Source organism: Glycine max, chromosome 9 (genome assembly GCF_000004515.6).
Source record: "Glycine max cultivar Williams 82 chromosome 9, Glycine_max_v4.0, whole genome shotgun sequence".
NCBI classification, from domain to species: Eukaryota; Viridiplantae; Streptophyta; class Magnoliopsida; order Fabales; family Fabaceae; genus Glycine; species Glycine max.
In genome coordinates this window covers 29,346,122-29,372,218 of record NC_038245.2, presented here as the reverse complement: position 1 = coordinate 29,372,218, position 26,097 = coordinate 29,346,122, and the positions used below count along the sequence as shown (strand labels likewise).

The 26,097-nt window shown below is 33.7% G+C and overlaps 1 protein-coding gene across 1 annotated transcript; it reads right to left on the bottom strand.

The window, feature by feature from the left end:
- Positions 1–7,088: 7,088 nt before the first annotated feature.
- LOC100785722 (cellulose synthase-like protein D1) lies at positions 7,089–24,878 on the bottom strand. Its single transcript, XM_041005477.1, is given in 9 exon segments — positions 7,089–8,254; positions 9,138–9,540; positions 10,012–10,387; positions 11,354–11,737; positions 12,390–12,819; positions 13,867–14,291; positions 14,293–14,362; positions 23,877–24,060; positions 24,869–24,878. Coding segments are annotated over 9 exon segments (3,234 nt in total). The 3' UTR covers positions 7,089–7,302.
- Between the last annotated feature and the right edge of the window lie 1,219 nt (positions 24,879–26,097).

Sequence of the window (26,097 nt, the reverse complement as noted above, 5' to 3'; positions counted from 1 at the left end):
TGTCAACCCCATGCTTAATTAGTGTGTGTAATTTGGATGTTTAAAGCTAAATCACTTCAACTTATAAGAAGAAAAAAAATGTGAAAGCTACTGTTAGTAGCAGACTATGCATGCTACTAGTAGCTTCTACTTCGATACCAAACACGTAGTTAGGTTGTAGAAGAGACAAAGACCAGAATGAAAAAAAAAAAAGCAAATAAAAAACAGTGAATCCTTGGTTGGCATGCAGTATTATATGTATAATTATCAAGAATAAAATTAGGTGAAGTCAAGCTAAGCTTTATTCAGCTTGAATCTAACAAGAATCTAAAATATTAATGTATTTTATTTATTATTTATTATTGAACTAAAAAATAACCAGGCACCTGTATAAAAAGTATACTCTCAAAGGAAGCTACAGTACTAATGAAAGTTATATTGACGTTCTAAAAGTTATTCACTTTTCTCTATGAATACCTAAGTAATACAATATATTTTTAGTTTTTATATTTTATTAAATTTTATTTTTAGTCTTCAAACTTTTATATCAGGCCATATAGAACAACAACATAAAAAAAATGTGTTTATATAGTCCTTGGACGACTTTCCAGCAGAACATGCATTATGTTGTAAAAATCATATTTTTTTTTAAGTTCAAAAATTAAATTATATGTTGTGAAACTTTGAAGACTAAAAATAAGATTGAACGAAAGTATAGAAAATAAAAGCATACAATATTATTATTATTCTTTTTTATCAGTATTTTAAAAATTATAATTAAGAAGACTTTATTGGTAAGAAATTTGTAATAATCTCAATAAGCATTCCTTGGAAAACTTGGCCTTTGACCCAGTGAGCTTTTAAAACTCAACTTATACAAGCTCTTTCCAATCAAACAAGAGAAAATAATGGTATTAAAAGCATTTAACAAGTGAGTGATAAATGGTATTATTAATAATAGTGCAATTGTAAGCATGGCAATCTGGGCTAGTGAATATGTTTGAATTGTTTAATTTAATTAGTAGCAATGCTTACCTTATAAAAGCCACCTAAGCAAATTCTACTTTTCATATAATAGAAAATATATAACCCATAATTTAAGCCCGCTCAAGCCATGCAGTGCTTTTGAAGCTTTCATCATAATAAGGCCAAGGAACACGCAAGGCTTACATGAGCAAATATTTATTGGCTTCCTAGATAATACAACATAAAAAAAATCATGCAAAGTTCCACTTCTGCAGAGCACAGTGAGGCTTGGACACAGCCACACGTGTGGAATTGGGCATTTTGTTGAGAAAATCATAATCATCAAAAGAGCAATAGGGCCCATCCAATCCAAGGGTGAATATTTCACCACTAGATATTAAAAGCATACAATATTATTATTATTATTATTATTATTATTATTATTATTAGTCATTTTTAAAGTTTAAAATATCCTTTTTTCAATTATCTTCTTAATTATAATTTTTAAAATTTTAAAATGACATGAATTACCAATATCAACGGAATTGTTAAAGAAAACAATTTCATTAAACAATTGCTGACAATAACCCCATCGACAATTCCAAGAATGACAACAACGAACAATACCTTGAGCTGCCTTTGGATTCGCTGCTCCTAATTCATTCAAAATGCGAGTACTGCAAAGCAAAATTCATAAGATCGTGATTTTTCAGCAAACAATTGTGCAGTGCCATTGATCTTGTGTATAGAAATGAAGAAACAAATTTGGACCTAACCTTGCAGAAGCTCCAATAGCATATGGAATGATGTAGTGCAATGTTGTTGTGTTAAGGCTGAAAATGATTTGGTTACAATACTCATTCCCCATCATCTCTCTCACAAACCCAACTCTTCCACCAAAGCACTAAAAATGATTTGGTTACAATACTCATTCCAATTATACTTAAATATCAGGAATTACCAATTATTTCCCTTTGTACCCACATGCAACAAAAATAATTGCATACCTGTCATCTTGCAAATAGGAAACAAAATCATTCATATTTTCAGCTAGCAGACTTCAGTAATTGGAACTTCAGGTGCAACCTAGCATGCAAACTAGTGTTGGAATGTAAAATGCAGATCTTATGGTTAAAGAGGTTACCAACTTTACCAAGACTGCACATAAATGAATGTTGTTTCACTAAATGAATCAAATTGTCAAGATACTGAACTACATGAGGAGAAGCACTCCATTTTAACAATTTGACATCTCCACCAAGGTCTTTTAGTCTTGGGAAAGAAATTGAAATAACTTGAAAAGGACCAAGATTATCATTTTCTGAACATAAAATGAGATCTGGGACCTGCATATTCTGCAAAATATTTTTTGATAAGAAGATAATTCAAGAGACCTGAGAAAAAAAAAGAGTTAATTTGTTGAAAGGATAAAGAATTGAAAGGTATATCATCAAGTGGAAAAAGTTGGCATAACGATGATTCTGGACCAGGTGAAAAATGGTGCTTCTTTAGCTTTGCTAAGAATATCATGTAACTCTACCTCAAACATTCCATAATCATGATCAAAATTCTCTACCAAATCAAGGAAATCAACAAAAAAGAAAAATAATAACAAAAATAATGAAGAAATAAATCAAAGCTTCTTTCTCACTTGGCCAATTAAAGGAATATCCAATTGGGCAAATGGAGAAATTACTTATACGTCTGCATTTGCTTCCTCCCTTGTTTCCCTAATGGCACCTTCCACAGCAGACTCTCCAATTTCCAAATAACCAGCAGAAAGGGTCCTAATTGAGATGGTTGAATACTCCTCTTGCAAAGAAGGACCTTGTTATCATGTTCAATGAGGCAGCCAACCTATTTTGCCACCCAAAATCATGTCATGTTCAGAACAAAGTAATTAGTCATGTATCAATTGATGGAATGAAATAAATGCTATGACAAACAACATACAATCATTATACAATTCTTTTCCAGAAGATAAAGGTTAGAGAATCCCAAAACACAAATATGACACATGACACAAAGATATGACAAATTTTAAACATTAATAAACACAAAAATTACTACAAAAATAATTCAACATCAAAGCCTGATAAAACATTAAATTTTGAAATTTAGCATAAGTCATTGTAAACATAATGAAACATTAATTTTTTTTATCTAATTGTAATGGAATTATAAAAGTTCAAAAAACAGAAGTAAAAAAAAAACATAAAATGCAGGAGTTTCTGAAGAGTCCGACATGCATACACATTTGATACAAGTACAACTACTATTTATAGTGACCATGCTTCCTTTAGGAGAGCATCTAAACAAATGATACTCCTCCAAATCCTTATTTGTTTTTTATTTTCATTAACTATTATGTGAAAACAAAAATTACTTCAAAGAATGAAAATTATAGGCATAACATTTTAAAGCATGTTATATGCATATACCTCCATATACATTTTAGTATCAAATTCATGTAGAGCATACCAAATCATATCTAATGCACAGAGCAACCTTCACACTTATTGCGGAACATATGGTAGAAGTCCTAATCCAAATTTAAGAGTGAACAAAAACCACAAAATCAACTACAAGAATGAAAGAACAAGTAAAACAAATTTCTAATATACTTGTTGCACAACAACCATCTTGCAAATCCATTTATACACATTCAAAGAAAATTACTTCAGAACACGCAAAAATACCCGTTATCACTTCACAAGCACTAAACCAAATCAACCAGAAACTAACAGAGATATTTATAGATAGTCACCATCTTCGGATTTTGATATGCGATCTTCCCGCAAACCGGACATATTGCTCTCAACCTTTCCTCCCCTCCAAATTCCCCAAACCTTCTCCTTCTCCTTCTCCAGCACAACCACAACAATAGCCCTCTTTCTTCTTTAAGATCGCAGACAAGAAACACCCCAACACCCACATTCACGAACCCTTGTACGAGCGTTTGCATCCCAGAACCCTTGACGACATCGTAGGTCAAGAGCATCTCCTTGCCCCCAACTCCCTTCTTCGCTCCGCAATCCAACACAACCGTGGGGCCCACCCGACACCGACAAGACCACTATCGCCAAAGCCATCGTCAACTCCACCCCTTCTATTAACTCTTACTGCTTCGTCTCCTTGTCTGCCATCACTAGCGGCATCAAAGATGTCAGGGACACCGTCGACGAGGCCTAGAGGTAGCTTAACAAAAGATTTTGATTTTAAGTGAGGAACATAGCAAAACAAAACGCACAATGCCCAGAGGCAGCTTAAACAAAAGATTTTGATTTTAGGTTATTGGTACTTACTGCAATAGAGGGAATGTCCACGACAAGCTTGCGGCAAGTATCGGAGGTCACGAAGGAGGTTGTGGCAGATTGCAGAGCTCACGGCAGGGTGAAGAGCGAGGGTGAGATGTGCGGAGGTCAGGGTAGGGTGAAGAAGCATGCACGTATGAGTTCCAGACTGAAAAGCAAAAATTGAAGTAATTATAAATATGAGGCAAAGGCGGTTTTCAAAAAAAGACCGCAGTAGTAGGCTACAAACAAAAGCGGTTTTCTAAAAACCGTAGTAATAGGCTTACAAACAAAGGTGGTTAATGAAAATCATCTTTAACACTTTATAAAAGTTTGGTTTAATTGCAAAAATGTCACTGCAAGCTTTACTATATCGATTTTTTCATAACCGACTTAGATTTAACGATGTTGATGTTGGATCAAGTGGCCTCAGAATAATTAAGAAGGGGGGTTGAATTAATTATTCCTAAACCTTTACCAATTAAAAAATTACTCTTTTAAGGCTTTTACTAAATTGTTAAGAGAATGATGAGTAGAAGAGAATCTTAACAGAAAGTAAAAGCGGAAATTAAATGCACAATGGAAAGTAAAAGAGTAGGGAAGAAGGAAACAAACACACAAGAGTTTTTATACTGGTTCGGCAACAACCCGTGCCTACATCCTGTCCCCAAGCGACCTGCGGTCCTTGAGATTTCTTTCAACCTTGTAAAAATCCTTTTACAAGCAAAGATCCACAAGGGATGTACCTTCCCTTGTTCTCTTTGAACCTAGTGGATGTACCCTCCACTAGAACTGATCAACAAGAGATGTACCCTCTCTTGTTCTCAGTCAAACCCAAGTAGATGTACCCTCTACTTGTACCACAAAGGATGTACCCTCCAATGTGTTAAGACAAAGATCTCAGGCTGTTAAACCTTTGATACTTTGTGAATGGGGATACAAAAGAATTCTCAGGCGGTTAGTCCTTTGAACACTTTTGTATTAGGGAATGGGAAGAATCAAAAGAATTCTCAGACTGTGTCATTTTGAATTCTTTGACAAGAGAGAAGGGAGACACAAAAGAATTCAGGCGGTTAGTCCTTTGTTCTTTTGGAAAAGGAAGAAGAGAGACACAAAAAGAATTCAGGCAGTTAGTCCTTGGCGAATTCTTTTTGGCAAAGGGAGAAGAGAATGAAAAGATGAATAACACAAGTTTTCAAGGTTTAGAAAAGCAGAAAACTTCAGAAAGCTTTTGGTACAAATAAGAAGAAGAAGAAGAAGAAGAAGTTCAAAGAGATTCAAGGCTTGTAAAGGATTGATTGGAATAGTAAAAGTATGTAAGAATGAATTGAAATTATCAAGTGTTTTGAAAAGCAAATCAAAGCCTTGCTTTTATAGACTCTTCATGTCTGGCCAAGAAGACCATTTAGAAGAGTTATAACTTTTAGAAAAACTTAAAACCAATTTGAAAAGGTCAAAACCTTTTTGAAGAGTTACATCTTTTGATTTATCAGAAACAATCACTGATAATCGATTACTAAATTAGTGGTAATCGATTACACAAAGCTTTTGTGTGAAAGGATGTGATTCTTCACATTTGAATTTGAATTTCAACGTTCAAAGGCACTGGTAATCGATTACCAAAACATTGTAATCGATTACAGCTTTTTGAAAATAATTGGAACGTTGTAAATTCAATTTGAAAAACTTTTTCAAAACAATTTTGCTACTGGTAATCGATTACAACAGTCTGGTAATTGATTACCAGAGAGTAAAAACTCTTTGTAAAGGGTTTTGTCAAAAACTCATGTGCTATTCAAAGTTTTAAAAAACTTTTTAATACTTATCTTGATTGAGTCTTTTCTTCATTCTTGAATCTTGAGTCTTGAATCTTGATCTTGAACCTTGAATCTTGATTCTTGAGATCTTGAACCTTGAATCTTAATTCTTGATTCTAAGCTTTCTTCTTGAGTCTTGAATTCTTCTTGATTCTTTTCTTGAACTCTTGAATTGTTCTTGATTCACTTGAGTTGTTCTTTGATTGATCTTTGAGCTTTTTATCATCACCTTTGTCATCATCTTTTGTTATCATCAAAACACCTTTGAATCACCTTTGATTTACCATGAAGCTTTGCATCTACAATTGAATCTTACTTTTGTAGTAGTGATGATTTTGCAAATTATAGTGGGTAAAGGTAAAACTTTGATTTGGTGTCCCTAAATTTGCAGTAAAATAAGGTTAAGATTCACTATTCACATAAGCTTTAGTCTTGGTCTCCCAATATTCTAATTATTTACAATGCCTTATATAAAGAAAGTAAAGATCGGTGCTCATTGTGTAAATTCACTTCCTCTTATTACAATTAGAGCTACTATACAAAATGAGAATATCATTAGACACATACATAATTTAAGTATCCCTGTTTTTTGGAAATTATAATTAGTTGGCAAAAAAGAAAGAACAATACATCTACATAACATTTGCAACAATACTACCATATCGAGAGAAGGTGTTGTGGTTTTTGTCGAGTTTTTTTAGATGAGGCCAATATAAACCTTGTATTATTATTCAAAGCAATCAATTTAAACTAATTTCCAAGGTGTGTTCATAAATAGTCTCATAATAATCTCCAGGTATTGTTGCATTATATATATATATATATATATATATATATATATATATATATATATATATATATATATATATATATATATATAATATTGATCTGCAGTTTTGAAAATTTTACAATTAATTAAATACAGAAATATTTCTACAGACACAATTAATTACAAAGGAACTTCTTCTCTATGTGTGAAAGTTGAAGAAAAAGGGTGCCACTATCCTTTATTTTGTTTATTTTGTCACAATGAAAATTTACAGCTTTATAAACATAAAAATATTTCTACAGACCAAGAGCAACTTCAAAAGAACTTCTCTATTGTACATTTCTCACTTTCATAGGAGCCAGCTATGTTCTCCTTTGCATTTCAATCTACAAAAATTGAAGAAAAATGCTCCACACTCGTATTTGCAATAGATCTTTATCTTCCCAAATGCATAATACTCTTCATAGCCATCATCATCTCATACCTCAAGATTTCCTGCTTGGATAGAGTCACTTGGAGGATCAATTGTAATCCAAAGCAATGCAATGGTAATGGAGAGAATTCCTGACCACACATAAATAATTGTGGGGACCCTTCCTCTCTTACCCATCAAGCCTTTAGCAAAAGGGTACATATGTGACAGCACCCAGAAGCTAAAGAACATACCTCCCAAGAGCTTATTCCACTCTGGTATCACACTATAAACAGTCCTTAAGATCCCCATGACTAAGGCAATAAGGTTAACGATGAGAATAGTTAGTGGCATGATGAAGAGACTAGTCCACTTCACAATGTAAAGATCAGCGAACTCATCGAGTTCGTCATCTCCTGCTGACTTAGATGTTAAGGTAAATGAAATCTCTATGCCAGCTATGACCTTTAGCAAACCTTGTACAACAGCAACAAGGTGAGCACTAGTGCCACCAATGACCCAAAATTGTTCGTTTCGCCACCATTCCTCAAGGGCAATGCCTGACCACTTCACTTCAAGGAGGGATAGAAGAGTGAGGCAGATTGTGATGAGCAGAAGATAGATTAGGAAAGCTGGATTCAAGCCATTGACTATGAACTGTCCAGAGAAAAGGGAGAGTGCAGGGATGAAGCAATATACGACCAAGAACACTGAGGTGAAAGGGTAGATTCCAACGTTGAGGTATGAAATTCTCTGCAAGAATTTGAGGCGTCGAGTCGCGAAAAAGGCATTGTTTCTTGAGAAGAAAATTTCCACAGAACCTGTGGCCCATCTCAGCACTTGGTGTAGGCGATCAGTGAGGTTTATAGGTGCCGTGCCTCGGAAGGCATCTCTCTTTGTGATGCAATAAATTGATCTCCAGCCACGGTTGTGCATCCTATAACCAGTCACAACATCCTCTGTCACTGACCCGTAAATCCAACCTACCCTATCTCCCCATTCTGTCTGGTCCTCATACCTGCATTATTGACACATCCAAAATGGTTCCTACATCAGCCATTGCACAAGTTTTTCTTTTCTATACATATCCGAAAGGAGAGTAACTATCCTTCTAAGTGACATAATGAGTTGACATAGTTTTTATTTGTTAAGACTAAGATGGATAAGAAGTCCTGTCACATGATTCTATTACCCTTGAATGCTAGATAGCCAAAAAGAGTGTTTGATGGAAGGAAAATGTTAGTGCCAAAAAACAAATGATCTTTGCTACAAAGTATGACTTAATGAGTTGACATAGTTATTAAGACTGAGTTGCATGAGTAGTCCTGTCAAACTCTATTCAACAACTCTTAAATGCTAGATGGCCAAAAAGAGTGTTTGATGAAAGGAAAATGCTAGTTTGTCAAAACAACAAATAATCTTTGCTACAAAGTATGACTTAATGAGTTGACGTAGTTGTTAAGACTGGATTGCATGAGTAGTCCTATCAAACTATTCTATTCAGCAACTCTTAAATGATAGATGGCCAAGAAAGAATGTTTGGTGAATGGAAAATGCTAGATTTCCAAAAAGCAAATAATTTGTGCTGCAAATCAAGTCAGGGATGGATGAGTAGTCCTGCCACATTATTCTATTCAACAACTCTTAAATGCTTGATGGCCAAAAAGAGTGTTGGATGAAAGGAAAATGCTAGATTGTCAAAACTACAAATAATCTTTGCTACAAATTGTGACATAGTTAGATGACATAGTCATCAAGTCTGGAATGGATGAGTCCCGAGTAGTCCTTTCACTTTATTTTATCCAACAACAACTCTTGAGTCTAGCTGAATTTATCAAAATCATCATTAATATTTTTGGTTAACACTTCTAAAATGGAGAGGTAAAAGCCAAGCAAATTACCAGCATGAGATGACAGCAATTGCCTCAGCAACAGTGGGAGCATCTAATGGTGGACGCGGCGCTATAAGTGCTCCAGGTGGTCTTCCATTCTTCACAGATTTGTGATCAGCAAGAGGCCTTCCATTGTATTCAGCCACTGTTATGGATTCTATGAACATAGTTGAGCTTCCAAACTTCTGTGGATAACCCATTTCTGAATCAGATGTTAAGGGTTGTGTATCATCATCAAAGCTTTGTCTTGCATGTGGTGCATTACGGTTCACTTTGGTTTTTGTTCTTCCAAACACGCCTGTGTGCTCAATGAATCTAGGCGGTTCAAATCCATAGAGTGCATACCTCCTAAACATGCAACCTGTCCCCACATACATTGGACCTTGGAGACCATCCAATGCTCTCATATTTCCTAATGAATTACGCATAGTTAAATACAAGTATATCCTAACATAGAAAAGGAAATCATAGCAATGTAACAAACCACTATCCTATGAAGCACAAACACCTCTCTTGTTCGTCATGTTGGACACGTTTCTGATACTGATATAACCTTACACTTGTCCAACACTTCTTATTAGGTGTCTAATTAAAAATTATTTTTGTTGACTTGAATACTCAAGTTGTCTTCTTTATACAATTGGTGCACTTTAAATATTTTGTTATGTTATTTATATTTCATTTCATTAGTCTCTATGTATGTGGTGTCCCTGTCTTAGATTTTAGACATTAATCATGTCAAAGTGTTCGTGTCCATGTCGTGTTCAATGTCTATATCAAAGTCCGTGCTTCATAGCCACTATTTACCAATAATCTAATTTTTGTTTGTCTTTAAGTGAAATGGCTGGCTAGATATATGTCACAACTTGAATTTTGTTTTTACCATCAAAGAAGACTGTGTTGTGATTTGCATATCGATCAGAAGGATCAATCCCTTCAAACCTTTGTGGAAACTGTATGTAACATACTCGATCACCACCACGGTCCATCATGAAGCACATTCCCTCCCTCAAAGCAAGGGAGTTGAAGAAGTAGTGGTCACAATCCAAATTGAGTATAAAGGGTCCATTAGACAATATAGCTGAGGCTCGAACCATAGCATTCATGGCTCCTGCTTTCTTGTTATGATCATACCCTGGCCTCTTCTCTCTAGAGACATATGCAAACATTGGAACCCTGATGTCTACACCTGTGAAATCTAGAGTTTTCTCATCTGCATGCCCCAATACTGGGTCATGATCTGGGACCTTACTCATTATCTGTAAGTAATAAACATGGGCATTTAGTATTCTAATTTCTATATAACCAACTCCATGTAATCAAGTTAATCTGAATACAAAGTACACCATAGAAAGGAAAAGGGTTTAAATACATTTTTACTTCTTATATTTTTTTTCTCAAATTTTGTTTTGGTTCCTTTAATTTAAAAATTTAGTATTGAGTCCATGTAGCTTCTTTTGATTAAGGAACTGATCCCTGCCACGATACCATCAAGCTTACATTTTGGATTTTGTTCCATGTCTAGGACCACAAAAACTAAAAAAACTCAATCAAACTTTTGAAGTATAGAGATCAATATTAAAATTTTTTAAAAAAATTGTATGTTTCCGGTCTCTACAACCTTTTAATTCTTTTAAAAAAAAAAAGTTGTTGTTTGGGTGAATTTGGCTATCCTCCTGTCAAGTGTCATGAACTACTCTCTCAAGATATTAAAATTCAATTAAAATATAATATCTCCAAAAAAAATGTTATTTTGTACGCATGAATTTGAAAATCAAACTTTTGATTACATTTAATAATGACATTATGTGCATTTAAACATATTATGTTAACAATCATTTTCAAAAGATATGAAGTGACAGTGACATATTTAGATACATGTCAGGTTAACATAGGATTATGTTTAAAACTAAAAAAAAAAAAATATAAGACTAAAGTAAAAATTCACCATATTTACATGTACTAACAAACAAACATATCAAACCAAAAGTAAAGATCAGGGAATAAGATGTCATCTTTTTTTTTTTAACTATGGCATTGGTACGAAGTTGTCTGGTGTACATAAGATGGGTATTTTTTTTCTAATACGATTTATTTCATACCCAAAGGTCAATCAGGATTTGAACTCTGAATCACTTGATTAAGGAATACAAGTCGCTACCACTTGTGTCAACCATTCTTGGTGGATTAAAGATGTCTTTAAACTGAGAAAGTAGAGATAATACCTGCAAGATTCCAGCATGGTCACCCTTAGAGTGATCAGCTGTAGGGCCATACCAAGTCCCTGGCCAGTGTGTGCCATCAGCCATCCATGTAGCATTAGGGACATCACTTGTATAATCTTGTGGTAGAGTTCCACCATTTTTCTCCTTAGCTAACTGCTTTGCTTTCTTCTCCTCCTTAGAGTTGTGCATTTTGCTTCTTTCACGTATTACCTCAGGTAGTCCATTGATTCTGACCTTAAATTCATCATACTCTCTCTTCATCCATCTTCGGTCCTTCACAAAATCCGGCCTTTTCTTGTTCTTCGTGGGGTCTTTCTTCAAGTTGAAGTAAGCATCGGGATTCCTTGGCTCAATGTTGTGTTTTCTACAAAAGGGTACCCAAACCTGTGTGTGCACATCAAGAACTTAGTTGATGTTCTGTCATAATCAATCTAAAATGAGTAAATCTTGTTTCATTTTCGATGTAGCATCCATTAGCATAGGAAATTCAATAATGTAAAACATAGTATCATCCTTGCCACAAAAGAAATTTAAATTCAAAAACTTAGTATCATCCGTTAGCAGTTTCAGTGGCCTTAGTTTATAAATTTGTTTTTCTTTTTCTGTATTTAGCTCCTTCAAAATGGCTGCAATGTAAAGTAAGAAAGTAAGCTCGCATCCACCCTTATAATTAAATAGTTTACTAGGTAACTTATTTCAAATCAGCATTATTCTTTTCATAATTTACTAGGTAATTAGAGCATCTTTAGTGAAAGAATTCATTTTGGGTTCTTGAATCATTTTTTGCTTTAGTGGTAAAATCTAATTTAAATTCTTGGATTTTACTTGCACAGAAAAAAAAATTTAAAAGTGATGAATTCTTGGTAATTCTTCCCCTAGAACCCAACCTCCAACCGGGAAAACTCTTAAGTAAGAATAGTGGTAGATCTAATGAACAAGGAGGTTTTTAGCTCAAGAACCTAGGATGCTCTTTAGAGAAGCCAAACTCTGTTGCATTTTTTTTACATAAGTTCCTTTTTTAAGATTATAAACAGACCTCAGCAAATTTGACAGCTTCAGCCATGGCTTCAAATGTAAGTATGGCACCACCATCATCTGAAATATAGCATGAGATTTTTTCAATAGGGTACTCCACACCAAGAATGGAAAGAATGGTGTTGGCAGTAACAAGAGGTGGCTCCTTTTCAGCATCAGCAGTGGACACAAAAACATCAATGCCAGGCAAGTCTGAGCGACCAGTTGGGTTGGAAGCAGATGGTTGATCAAACTTGTCATGCAATGCAGTAAGGTCTACAGTTCTGTTTATTGGATTCAGTTTTGGGAGGATGTCAAGGAGCCAAGAGAAAGCAAACCAAATCTCACACACAATTGATATTCCCCACAACCACAATGCATCATAGTTCGGATTCCGAATTCGCCAAGTTAAAAAGAAAGCTAGAACTATTATACGGACAACCACCAACAACCTGTTCACAGAAAATTTAATTCACAAAAAATGTTGCAGAAATTTGTTATAAAATGCAAATACTAATCAATCTTGCAATTGATGTCTTAAAACTATGCATTTATCTGTGGTAACTAAAATGCACCATGAGATTATTTAGAATGCTTCTCAACACTCAATGTTCATAATATAAATGAAAAATCAAAGAGAGGTCACTTTAAACAGGTTTAAGTAGTTTTCTTAATGTGTAGATGTATGATTCCTTAATAGTTGTAACTATTCACTGTGCCACTAAGTTGATGTAGTCAGGTGGAACAGAATAGTCTGCAGCAAGGTCAAAAGTACTAGTTATTCACCCAAGATTGAATAAAGAGAGAGAATAAAGAACAGCAATATCATGATGAAATCTGACATAAAAAAACAAAATGTTGTATTTTAAATTGGGATTGAATGTCATAAAAGGGTGTTTTACAAAAGCAGCCATATCCACAAGCCCCTATAAGTTTATAATTATACAAAAAAAGAAATTGTAGCTGTTTGGAGCAAAAGAAAACATAACATGTCCATAGGTCTCAATTTTTTTTCTTTTTATGCACAAAATTGGTAGAATGGCATATTGATGTTACCGGGTAAAGCTAAGGTCCATCTAGAGGATTACTGTACCATAAGCAAATTTAACTGATCACAACTACTCACCTTTTCCCTGAATGTAAGGGGATCTCGATGTGCATAGGCATCAAATATTATAACAACACAATATTGTTTAACCAAGAGACATAATAAGGTTAAATTATTAGATGATTTAGGACCATTATATCATTCATAATCTTAATCAATAATCATGAGATATATGAATAATTAAAGATATATTCACTAAATTAAATATAAACTCATTAATTATCTAACAAGAATTAATAAAATTTAAAATATTAAATTATTTACGATTATTGATCAAAACTATAAATAATATGATGATCTTGGACCACGTGATAATTTATCCAAATTTATCCACAATAAGACATCATCAATTTACCTCTATGAATAGGGAAATTTGGTGCATAATGCATACCTGTAAGGGCTAAGTATAGCCCCAGAAATTGGAATTTTCCTAGTTAGTGGTTTCCAAGGTTTGTCCATGAAATCCGACATGCTGACTCCTTCGTCCCCGAAGGAATTCGAATCGTCCTGCCAAAACGCATTCCCAATCCCATATGTGCCTTTGGTCTCAAACAACCACCGGTTATGATCAAAATCTTGAGTTTGGCTCCTCAACAACATGGACTTGTTATTCACTGAGCTCAAAACAGAAGACATTCTTCTTTCCATTTTAGGCTCACCGCCACCCCCACCCCCACGTTGTTGAGATTCTGTGGCAAACCTTGTTGTTGTGCCACCTACATTGTCTTGCTTGGAATCAGAGGTTCCTGGTTGGTTATCTGGGGTGAGAGGCATCATCACAGTGTAATTGGAGTGGTCATTTTGTTGACCTGAAAAAATCACAAGACATGTCAATTTCATCCTCTCTTGTAAGGTTCACAACACAACCACTTGTATTGTAAATTTCACTGCTTGGGAAGGCTTACTTACCACCCGAAGAATACAACGATTTATGTGGAGAATTTGATGAACGTGTTGTCATCTCTACCAATGATTGTTGCTTTCCTTCACATTTATGTTTTCAAATCACCTGTTGGAAATGAAAACGAAAATGGAAACATTTTATGCAATGTACTTATCTTTGGTTTTGTTGTGTTGTTATTATTAATGTTGTTGATGGGGGCAATTTATGCGAGCCTTAATTTCTTCCATGCAGCCATTAAGGTTGTTAGATTGGTTGAGAAAACCAAAAGCATGCACATTGTTTTTTAGAAGAAGGAAAATACAATGGTTCGAAAATGGGTTCTATGAGATCTTTGCAATTTGAAATTCTACCTCCGCGGATGTCATAACCCCCCCTTAATTTGTGCTCAGCCTCTCTCACTAGTTAGGTTGTTGTGCACCGATACATCATTTTAGGAAAATTTTGCACTATATGACTTACAACTACGTTCACAAAAATTATCTCTTTTTTTAAGAGGTAAATATGCGTCACTAAATAAACAAGATGGAGCTGCTAATAATAAGATATACTATTATATAACTGATCTAAAAAATGCTAGTGAGTAGAAAACTAGAAATTCTTCAGGTGATTTTTTTATCATTATTCTTTAGCTGATTTTAAGTGGTTTAAATAGCATATTTTATCCATTATTTATGTGCCATCATGTAAAAGTGACTTTATACTTAAAACAAAAAAACTCTTATAACACTTATTTTTGTTATTTTTATAAAACAATGTAAAAAATTAAAAATTACATCCTAAATTATTTATGATTATTATGTTATTATTTAAATTTTAAATTTTATTAAATATTCATAATATTTACAATATTATTAATGTTGATAATCAAATATTATTGTTTGGTCACAAAAGTGGTCGCTGTTTAGCCCAAATAACTTTTTTGTTATTGGTGACTAAATCGTCACAATTTGTGATCAACAATTTTTGGTTGCTAATTTTGGTGGTTGATTTGCATTTTTGTAGTAGTGTGTACTATATTTGTTTTTTGTAAGCTTACTCTTATATATTGTTGTATGTGTAGTTTGTTCCTATGATGATCTTGCATTTGATGTACATGAAGAGAGAAAGGCTAGGAGGTGGTTCGTGTCTTCGGAGATTTCGTGGATATGCATACTGGCATATTATGATGTGTTTTTGTCTGTTGTTTCTTTCTTAGCATCTTGTAGTCTTAACCGACTCATAGTTTAGGAGGTTTATCTTTATAGAGTTGTATATGTTTATGTGCATGTTTTGAGGAATTATGAGTTATTTTAATGTTGTATAAGTTTATATCATGATGAAGTGCCATAAGGCACATAGTTATTCAATTGTACAATTATATCATGTGATGTTTTATTTTGATATCTTGTATTTTAGCTTTTGGTCTTTAAAACACGAAAAGCTTAGAAACTTTTTTCATAATTAAATTAACCAAAGAGTTTTATATAAAATAAAGTATTTTGCTTTATTAGTTTCAAGTGGTGAGTCATTACATTTAATTTGTTCTAATTACCTTGATTACTATATTTATATAGTATTATGAATTAAAAATAAATATAAAAAATCTTAATTTTTTGTTCAGTTGCATAAGAACTTCTCACTCAGTTTTTTACTTTCACTACTATAAAGATAAAGATATATATAGCGGGACCATTATTTCTTGTATACTAAATTATAATAATAATTTTTCTTAAAAATAATGTTTGTTTGTAACTTGTTAATTTTTTTAGTAGGAACCATAACTTCTCCACTCTCATGGTTGGTCTTGGACCTAGTTTAGGGGTGTGACAGCTCAAGGCCCATGATTAGGAGGGGCCTAATTTGTTTTTTCAAAAAAAATGTATAGTTGTGTTGTAAATTTTTATATATATTATTTTATTTCTATAAATAAAATGAAATAACTATTTCTTTTCACATTTTATTTTAAATACCTAAATAAAATGTGGCATGTATTACATTCAAAAATTTAGTTAAAAGAATTTCTTGTTCATTATAACATATCAACATATAGTAGATATATGATAATATGTAGAATTAAAGATTTTTTTATATCATGAACAAGATAAAAAATACAAACTAAAACTCAAATTATAAAGGAATATACTTCTACAAAATAAAACTCAAACTATAATGGAATATACTCAAATTATAATATGTAGGGTTGGCCTAGTGATTGGAGTAAATGCATGCTGATTTAGGTTTGATCCTTATTGTCACCATTGTAAAAATAATAATTCTAAACTATAATTTAAAAACAAATTTATAGATCAATTCAAATTAGTCATCATAAATCTAAAATATAATTTATATTTTAAAATACTTATTTATTATAAACTATAACTATAATTAATAAAAGTAAATAGGTTTAATTACTTATTTGATCCTCATAGTGACCGAAACTTTTAATTTTAGTCTGTGTACTAAAAATCATGCCCTTTTATAAAGCTACACATTACTTTTAATTCTTTTTACTCCTTACCATAAGGACTAAATGAAATTAAAATAATATATATAAGAATTAAAATGAATTAAAAATTATATGTGTAAGAACTAAAATATGATATTCTGAAGTATAAAGACTAAGACTAAAATAAAAGGATTTTATGATAGACTAGATAATTAATTAAACCAAATAAATATGTTAAAATAATAGTCAAAAATAAAATTTAGCATATTTAAATAAATAATAAAACTACATTTAAGATTTAATCTGAACCGATAATGAAAAATGCAAAATGCAATACATTTTTATTTCATTTTATTAAAATTATCTTATTGTTTTTATGTAACAAAATATATTATTTGTAACTAAAAGTTTTGGTAATAGTAAAATTATGTCTATTTTTCATGGAAAATATGTTCATATTTTAAAATGTTTATATATCAAAGGGTCTTATTTATTATTTGGTCTATGACCCATAAAATGTGACGATTGATCCTGTTCACTTCTGCCTTCTTCTTTAATTTATTATATTTATCAATTTTATTTAAATTTAAAAATACCCGTATCAGCGCATGAAAAACTTGATAGTTAATAAAATGTTGTGCATTTACAAATTAGAACCACTAGAATATAAGATAAAACTATTTTGTGGAACTAAAGTCGAACATTAAATTTTTTATATGGGATTAAATTAATCATATTTTATTCTATAATATAAAAATAAAAATACCAATATTAATATCGTAACAATATTCTACGTAATTAAAAATATAAATATTATAGATCTATAATATTTTTTGGTACTAAATAAACAAAAAAATTATAATAAATTTTTAACATATATTACAAAAATAAATAAGAATAAGAATACAACGTCAGAAATACAATATGAAATTTTGAACAGTAAGACCCATTAATGATTGATCTAGGCTTAAGTGTAACCTTGATAATTGATCAATGTCCAATAAGTCCTATATGTGTTATTGATGACTGACCACAAGTCAATAAAGCTTAGGTGTAATAATAATGATTGATCAAGGTCTAATGAGGCTTAAGTGTAATACTGATGATTGACTATGGTCCAATAAGGCATAAATGTAACATTAATAATTGACCAAGTCTCATTAAGGCTTAAGTATAACACTGATGATTGACAAAGTCTCATTAAGACCCAAGTGTAACATTGATGATTGATTATAATTCATAAGGCTTAAGTGTAGCATTGATTAATGCCTAAGGTTCAATAAGGCCTAGGTATAGTACTAATGATTGACTAAGGTATAATAAGATTCACTGTAATAGTAATGATTGACAAAGGTCCAATAAGGCTCGAGTTTAAAACTAATGATTGTCCTAGGCCTAATAAAGTCCAACTGTAATAATAACGATTGACTAAGATCAAATAAGACTTAGTGTAACACTAATGATTGACCAAAATCCAATAAGGCATAGGTATAGTATTGATGATTGACCAAGGCCCAATAAGGTCCAACACTACTACGAAAAACACTTTTTACGTCAGTTAATTTGCGCATTCTATGTCAGTTATTAATTGTCGTCGTAGTCAACGTCTTAGAAAGTATGCACTTTTTACGATGGTTCCATAAAGAACCAATTAGAAAAATATATCATTCTAAAAATTGTCTTAGAAGAAAACCTTTCTAAGACAGTTCTTAGTAAAAACACCGTTTTAGAAGAGTATACCTTCTAAGACGGTTTTCAAGACAACCGTCTTAGAATGTATTTTTTTTTAAAAAAAATGTATTGAAAATTCAAAGATAATTTTTTGAGAAAATCGTCTTAGAATATAAACATTCTATCAGAGAATCGTCTTAGAATGTATTTTTTTAAAATAAAAATATTTTGAAGATTCTAAGACAATTTTTTGGACATTCTAAGACGGTTTTTCAGAGAACTGTCTTAGAATGTATTTTTAAAAAAAAAAAATCATATACATTAACGTCCTAGCTAAAAAAAATTATGAATGCAGAAGGGTGAGTGAAATAGAAACCAATTGAATTGATTTGATGTTTAGTCTAAGACAGTTCTTCTTGTTGCAATTTTCCTCTTCAACTGTTGTTTAACCCGGACTGCCTTATGCAGTAAATCATCCAATTCGACATACTCATGTAATTCAACAACATCTCTAATGTCAGGATTTAGGCCACTCAGAAAATGAGTCATTGTGTTCTCAATTTCCTCTTCAATGTTGGCCCTCACTAGTGTCATCTCCATCTCCTTGTAGTACTCCTCCACAGTCAAAATTCCCCGGGACAGCCTCTAGACTTTCTGCCGCATGGTTCTGCTGTAGCTAGTTGAGACCTACCTCTTCCGCATAGCCCTTCTCATCTCAGTCCATGTATCTATCTCCCGCCCTTCCTCTCTCATAATCTCTCTTTGATTTTTATTCCACCAAACAAGGGCATTGTATGAGAATTTAGCTATTACTAACTTCACCTTCTGTTTTTCAGTATAATTGTTGCATGAGAATACATGTTCAATCTTCATATCCCAGTCAAGGTAGGCATCTGGATCACTCCTGCCCTTGAAATAAGGTATATTGAGTTTTACCCCCTCAATTTTGTTCTGCCCCTCAATTCGGTTCGGTCCATCATTGACCATTCTGTTCCCACCATAAGGTCTCCTAGTATTCTAATTCATTTGGTGCTCTAGTCCTTCTATTCGTCCGTAGAGCTCTTCATTGTTACGGTTAAGCAAATGTTGCATCTGCGTATTCATCACGTCCAGTAACAAATGCTAAGATCTGTCCAATTGATGATATTCACCACCACTATCATCAGCTCCTACCATAATTAAGGAGCAGAAAACTCTGCAGTAATGTAAGCAAAGGTTACAGGACCTCACCACACTCTACTCACGTGTTTCTCTCTTTGATGGTAGTTCACTCGTGTTTGATGCTCTCAACATAGGCTTTTGTGTGATGTTTTTCACTCTTGCCTTTTACCACTCAACTCCCTCTTAAGTTCTTGGATGAATCAAACTAGACACACAAGGTAATATAATAGGAAGATAGTTTAATTATCACAGACTCAATAACAAATTTAATTTGGATAACAGAATTGATTTGGATAACAGATTTGATTTGGATAATAGATTTGATTAACAAATAGAAGAATCAAAGAAGCTACTTAATCACAGAGAAAAAGAGAACAAAATTAACGAAGATGACATGTAAACTTCAAATGGTCATAACTTCTATTACGGTTGTCCGTTTGAGGCCTACTATATGTCAAAATGCTCAAAATTCAGAGGAGAATGCAAAGGGGATTTGGTCTATGATTTTTTGCCAAAAAAAATGCTTCTAACTGCCTCAAATCCACGTTCAAAGATCAAACACCCACTTGCTTTCTTTCTTTCTTTCCTTTTTCAAGCTTTCTACAACCTTTTTCTTCATTTTTTACAATGATTTCTTTTCAAATTCATCTAGGATAATTTAGGCAATTCATTCAAGAGGAAAATACATTCAAGAGCCTACTCCCTAAACTCTTCCGATAAGCCAAATTGTCCCCAAACAGAATTTTTAACAGAATTTGAAACAGAAATCAAACAAAACTTTTTTTGACACAGAATCTGAAAGAAACAAGAACAAGAACAACAACGTAACAAGGACAAGAACAAGAATGAAAACAAGAACAAGAACACAAACAAGAACGCAACAAGACGCAAATAAGAACGCAAATAATAGAACAAGGACAAAACACGAACCTTAGAAAAATTACAAAAAAAGAATTGGATAGGATAGAAACTGTATCAAGAGCCGAAGCTCTGATACCAGATGATGTGGTCCTTATTAGGAGAAAATTGCTTGATACAGGCTACAGGGTTTTGGATGACGCCACTTCCGGATAGGGAAGATAAGTCAGGTAGATCCCACAAGGATTACCTTGATAAGTCCGAGATTGGTACAGCGAGGAACCTAGAGAGAAGTTCTCACAAAATTTTTATCAAAATGCAAAAGTGCTTCTATTGAAAATGAAATTTATACATATATTGTATCTGAAAAAAAAATAGAAATAGACTTGGGCCTTCAAATCAGTTTGGGCCAAAATTACAACGAGAAAAAATTATAAATAAAAAATAGAACATATTTGGCATGGGCCTTCAGCAACGATTAATATGATTCGTAGTGCCTCTGCTTCTGGGCCTTCATCCTTCTCCACTTGGGCCTTTTTAAGTATGTATGCTACCATTTGTTGGAGGGTATCCACTGACTGTTTGGTCCTACTCCTGGTCATAGGTTCTTGTATTTGGGCAGTTTTAGGATTCTTATCACTTATGGTAGCCCATGGGCTAAGTATTAGCCCACTTATCTTTTTACATATTAGATTAGGGTTTCATTATTTTTGGGCCTTGTATTTAGGGCTCCATAGTGTAGGGAGGGTACCTTAGTAATATAGGATTTTTCAGCCCTTGTATTTTAGGGCACCTAGACTAGTTTTTGCATTAGGGGTAGTTTTGTAATTTTACATGCATTAAGTTCATTATTTGATGTGTATGTAGGGAGAGAAATTTAATTGAATTGGGAGAAGCCCAATCCAATTAAATTTTGGACTAGCCTAAGGGGGAGGTGAGCATTTTCTTGCTACACCCCATTGCCACATCATATAGTCATACTTTGTGCATGTCCTTCATGCTTTACATGCCTCATGATACCTAAGCACACTTAGTGGAGAATCTTGGATTTGATCATGGATTAGTGGGCTGAACCATAGTTGAAATTCACTAATCATAATTATTAAAATTTTGGCTCCACAAATTCGAATTCAAGTGAAATTTGAATAGAAATTCAAATTTCCCTCCAATTTTGTGTGATACTCAGGCTATAAATAAAGCCCTTGTGCGTGTATTTTTTCAACTTTGATGATTTGAGAAATTAGACTTCAAAGTTAAGACCTCATTCTCCCTCTTCTCTCCCTCTACTCATCTTCTCTTACCTTCAAGCTCTTATCCATGGCTTCCTATGGTGGTGAGCTTGTTCTCAACTTATCTTCTCCTTGAAGTGGAGTCTCCAATCACCTTTCCTCCTTCTCCATTCCATTGTCATTGATCTTCAAGAAGCAAAGGACTCCATTGATGAAGAAGATCCAAGGCCTACAAGCTTTACATGGAGCTACATTAGTGGTGGAAAGGCAAGAAGGTGAGGCACTAAACAGTAAACAATCAAAAGTTGTCCTTTATCAACTTGTGGTTGTACAATCATAAATTCAAATAGGCTACCTTCACTCATACAGGTTGACAAATGAGCAAAGAGGTGTTATTGCTGACTATTTTTGAGTTTACAAGGTATAGTATATTGATGACAAGTGGGTTTGTCAATACTTGTATAAACATTTTGTTGATGATGATGACGATATGAATGATCTTTACTTATCAAGAAAATTGGATGCTTCATCCTCTCCAACAAGTAGCTCTGATGCTCCATATTGGTTTTATGGGTCTCCAAATACAGGTTCAAAAAGACACAAATCAAGCATAGTTAGTGATGGTAGCTTACTTGAGAAGCTTCTATGGAGGCTGGCTCTTTGAGCTTCAATGAGGTCCTTTGTTAGCTCTTTGGCAAGTGTACCAAATCGCTCGTAGTAATAATCTCTCGGTAAGCCGAGTGTCGTACCACAGGAATTTTGTTGCACTTATGTGAAGTACTTTTCAGTTTGCAAATTGTAAATTTAGTGTATAAAATTAAATGCAATTTAAATCTAGCAAGGGATAAGAAATTTAAAATAAAAGATAAAGAAAGATAATAGATAAGATAAAGAAAAGATAAAAGATTTAAAGATAAAATTAAAGGATAAAGAAAAAGGTAATTTAAATCTAAGCAGCTACTTCTAAATTAAAGGCAACTAAAGCAATAAATAAAGAATAAAGTCTATAAAATATTACTAAATCTAATAAGCCTAAATACCTACTCCTAAATAGGGGATAACTACTCCTAATAAAACCCAACAATAAAATAAGGAATAACTACTTCTAAGAAATCCAACAATAAGGAATAACTACTTCTAAGAAAACCTAACAATAAGGAATAACTACTTCTAAGAAAACCCAACAATATAATAAGAAACTTCAAACGATAAAATAGGGAATAAAATCTATAAAATAAAATTGCTAAAACCTAACAAGTCTAATCAGCCTAGATATATGGATTCAGGATTTGTCTGTTATCAATATCAGTGAACTGATGCTGCCCCACATCTATCCATCTACTTGCCCCTGATGCCTCATGATGACAAGCCTACCTTAATTACTATCTTCCAAATTCCCTTTGCGAAGACTCAATAACTAAGATGCATTAAGATTAAATTCTAGATGTTTGCTAAAGCATGGTCATCAGGTCAATGCTAACCCTATGATTTCTTTCTTTTATTGTTCTATTAAGCGTTACCCTCTCCCGAGTGGACTAACCCTTAAAACAGATTCACGAATTCATTCCTTACCCCTAATTAGGCTTTACCCTCTCCCGAGTGGACTAAAGACTAACAGAAAATAAAGACTGAGATGCAGAATAAATAAGAAAGAAAAGCAGATAAAAGAACCTGGAAGGAAAACCCTCTAATGATAACTCGATAATTTCTTCCTTTTATTGTTCTATTAAGCGTTACCCTCTTCCGAGTGGACTAACCCTTAAAACAGATTCAAGTATTCATTCCTTACCCCTAATTAGGCTTTACCCTCTCCCGAGTAGACTAAACCCTAACAGAAAATAAGGTCCGAAATATAGGATAAAAAAGAAAGAACGGTAAATAAAAGAACTTGGAAGGAAATCATCTTTTTATTGATAACTCTTGAAATGCTCTATACATCATTGGCTTTTTAGGCCTGCCAGGCCCTAACTAGGGGGATTAGCCAATCATAGTCATGAGGGCTTTACAATGAGAAGGGGGGGTGAAAGAAAGGTAATAAGAATATAAGAAAAAGGAAGGAAAAGGAGAGAACTGAGTGTCAGAAGTTTGAAAACTGAGCTCTGAGGAAGTGTGTTCGTTTTCCTAGGCTGACCCTCTTATTTATAGGTGCAAACTTGGGTTTGGGCCTTCGTAAGCTCGCTGAGCGTGAAGCCTCACGCTCAGCGCGTGTCGTGCGCTTAGCGCCTTGCCTTCTTGCACGCTGGGCGCATCCTGCGCTTAGCGCCTTGCTGGACTTGGGCTTCTTCTGATTTTCTTCTTCTTTTTCTTTATTTCTGCTCCTTTTTGCTTGTTGTACCTCTGTTTTTCACATCTGCAATCAAAATTCGAAATTCATTAAATCTTTCCAAATTAAAGCATAAATAACTGCTAAATAATTAATTCTAAGTTAATTTTAGACCGATTTTCCACTATTAATTCACTATTATTTAGCAGTTATCATCCTTCAATGGTAATTTTCAGCCATGGAGATGCAGCGAAAGATAAAGGGGAAGATGTGAGAGGAGGTGTCATCCACTAGGGAATAAGCCATGGAAGGAGGAGTTTCACCACCAAGAGAGTGTCTTGGATAAAAATCTTAGAGAGGAAGCTTCAATGGAGGAAAAGAATAAGAGAGAGAGAGAGAGAGAGAGAGAGAGAGAGAAAGGGGGGCATGAAATTAAAAGAGAAAAAGAGGTACAGAAACTGAACTTTGAAGTGTGTCTCACAAGTTTCACATTCATCAAAGTTATGACAAGTTCGACATCTCCCGTAGCGCTGTAATAAATCTTCTCACCCTGCAGCCATTCCAGCTCATTTTCCTTCAAAAGCTTCCTTGAGAAGTTTGCTTTAGAAGCTAGAGCTTAGCTACACACACCCCTCTAATAGCTAAGCTCACCTCCTTGAGAAGCTTCCTTGAGAAGTTAGAGCTTAGCTACACATACCCCTCTAATAGATAAGTTCACCCCTATACCAAAATACATGAAAATACAAAAAAGTTCATATTACAAAACTACTCAAAATGTCCTAAAATACAACGCTAAAACCCTATACTACTAGAATGGCCAAAATACAAGGTCCAAAAGAAGGAAAATCTATTCTAATATTTACATAGACAAGTGGACCCAACCTTGGCCCATGGATTCAAAAATCTATCCTGAGGTTCATGAGAACCCTAGGATTGCATCATCCCCCCCCCCTTGAAACTCTGGGCTTCTTTCCTGTAAAAAGAATAAAAATTTATATATTAGTGGTGTTGGGTATGTTAGAGTAGGGTGAGGTCTGAAATCCCCTTTTCTGGGCATCTTCCCATGAGAGAACATGGTTGCTCACCAACTCGATGAGTGGTGCTACAAGTATAAAAAAATATGGGACAAACCTTTTGTAAAAGTTTTTTAAGTCATAAAAGCCCCAAATTTCCATTATACTTGGCAGAGTGGACCACTCAGGAATGACCTTTATTGTCTTAGGGTCTGTGGGAACCCCTTGATCACTATTTAAAAAATTAAGGAAAGTAATGCAATAAAACATACCTTTTCTGTATTTTCATGTTGATTATTCCTACAAAAAAGTACGACAAACCTAAGGTGTCCCATATGAGCACCTAGGTTTGTATTGAAACCAAAAATAAGAACAAACCTACCTAAAGAGTCCCTATGTACACGAATCATGAAGATGTTAGGTGCATGAGTGATTTTACAAAAGAGGGTTGCACCACTTAACACATTCATCATACCACCTATTTTAGGAATTTGGTGCCTAATGATACCTATTTTGGGTACCAATAAAGCACAAGGATTTAAGCTCTTACGAACCAAACCTTTATCCAAAAACTACTTTACTTGAGGAATAACCTCAAGCCCAAGAGGTGTGGTAGTGCTAACAAGTGTCTTTTTTTACAAAGGAGAAGATGTGGAGGTTGTCTAAGAGGGGGAGTTTCTTTAATGATTTTCTTTATTACAAAATGACTTTCCTTCTTAGCAAACCTCTTAGAGGAGACACTCACCTCTTTACACTCCTCCTTAACCATTAAAGGTTGTCCTTCTTCTTGGGGGTAGATTCCTTCATCTTGGCTACTATAAATGTCTTGGCCCCTCATAATCATGGTTTTCTTGGTGGGGCATTGAGAAGTAATGTGTCCTCTTCAAAGACATTTAAAACACTTTATAGAGCTAGCCTTCTCTTGCATACTAGCCTTAGGGGATTGCTTTTCTATTATCTTCCCCTTATCATTTTTGGGCTTAGAAGGTGTCACCCCTAAGATGCCTTGACCTTGGTCTTTCTTTGGATAAGAGTGAGGGCCATAAGATTTTGAAGTAGACTTCCTTTTAAGTTGTTGCTCTACCCTTATTTCCCAAT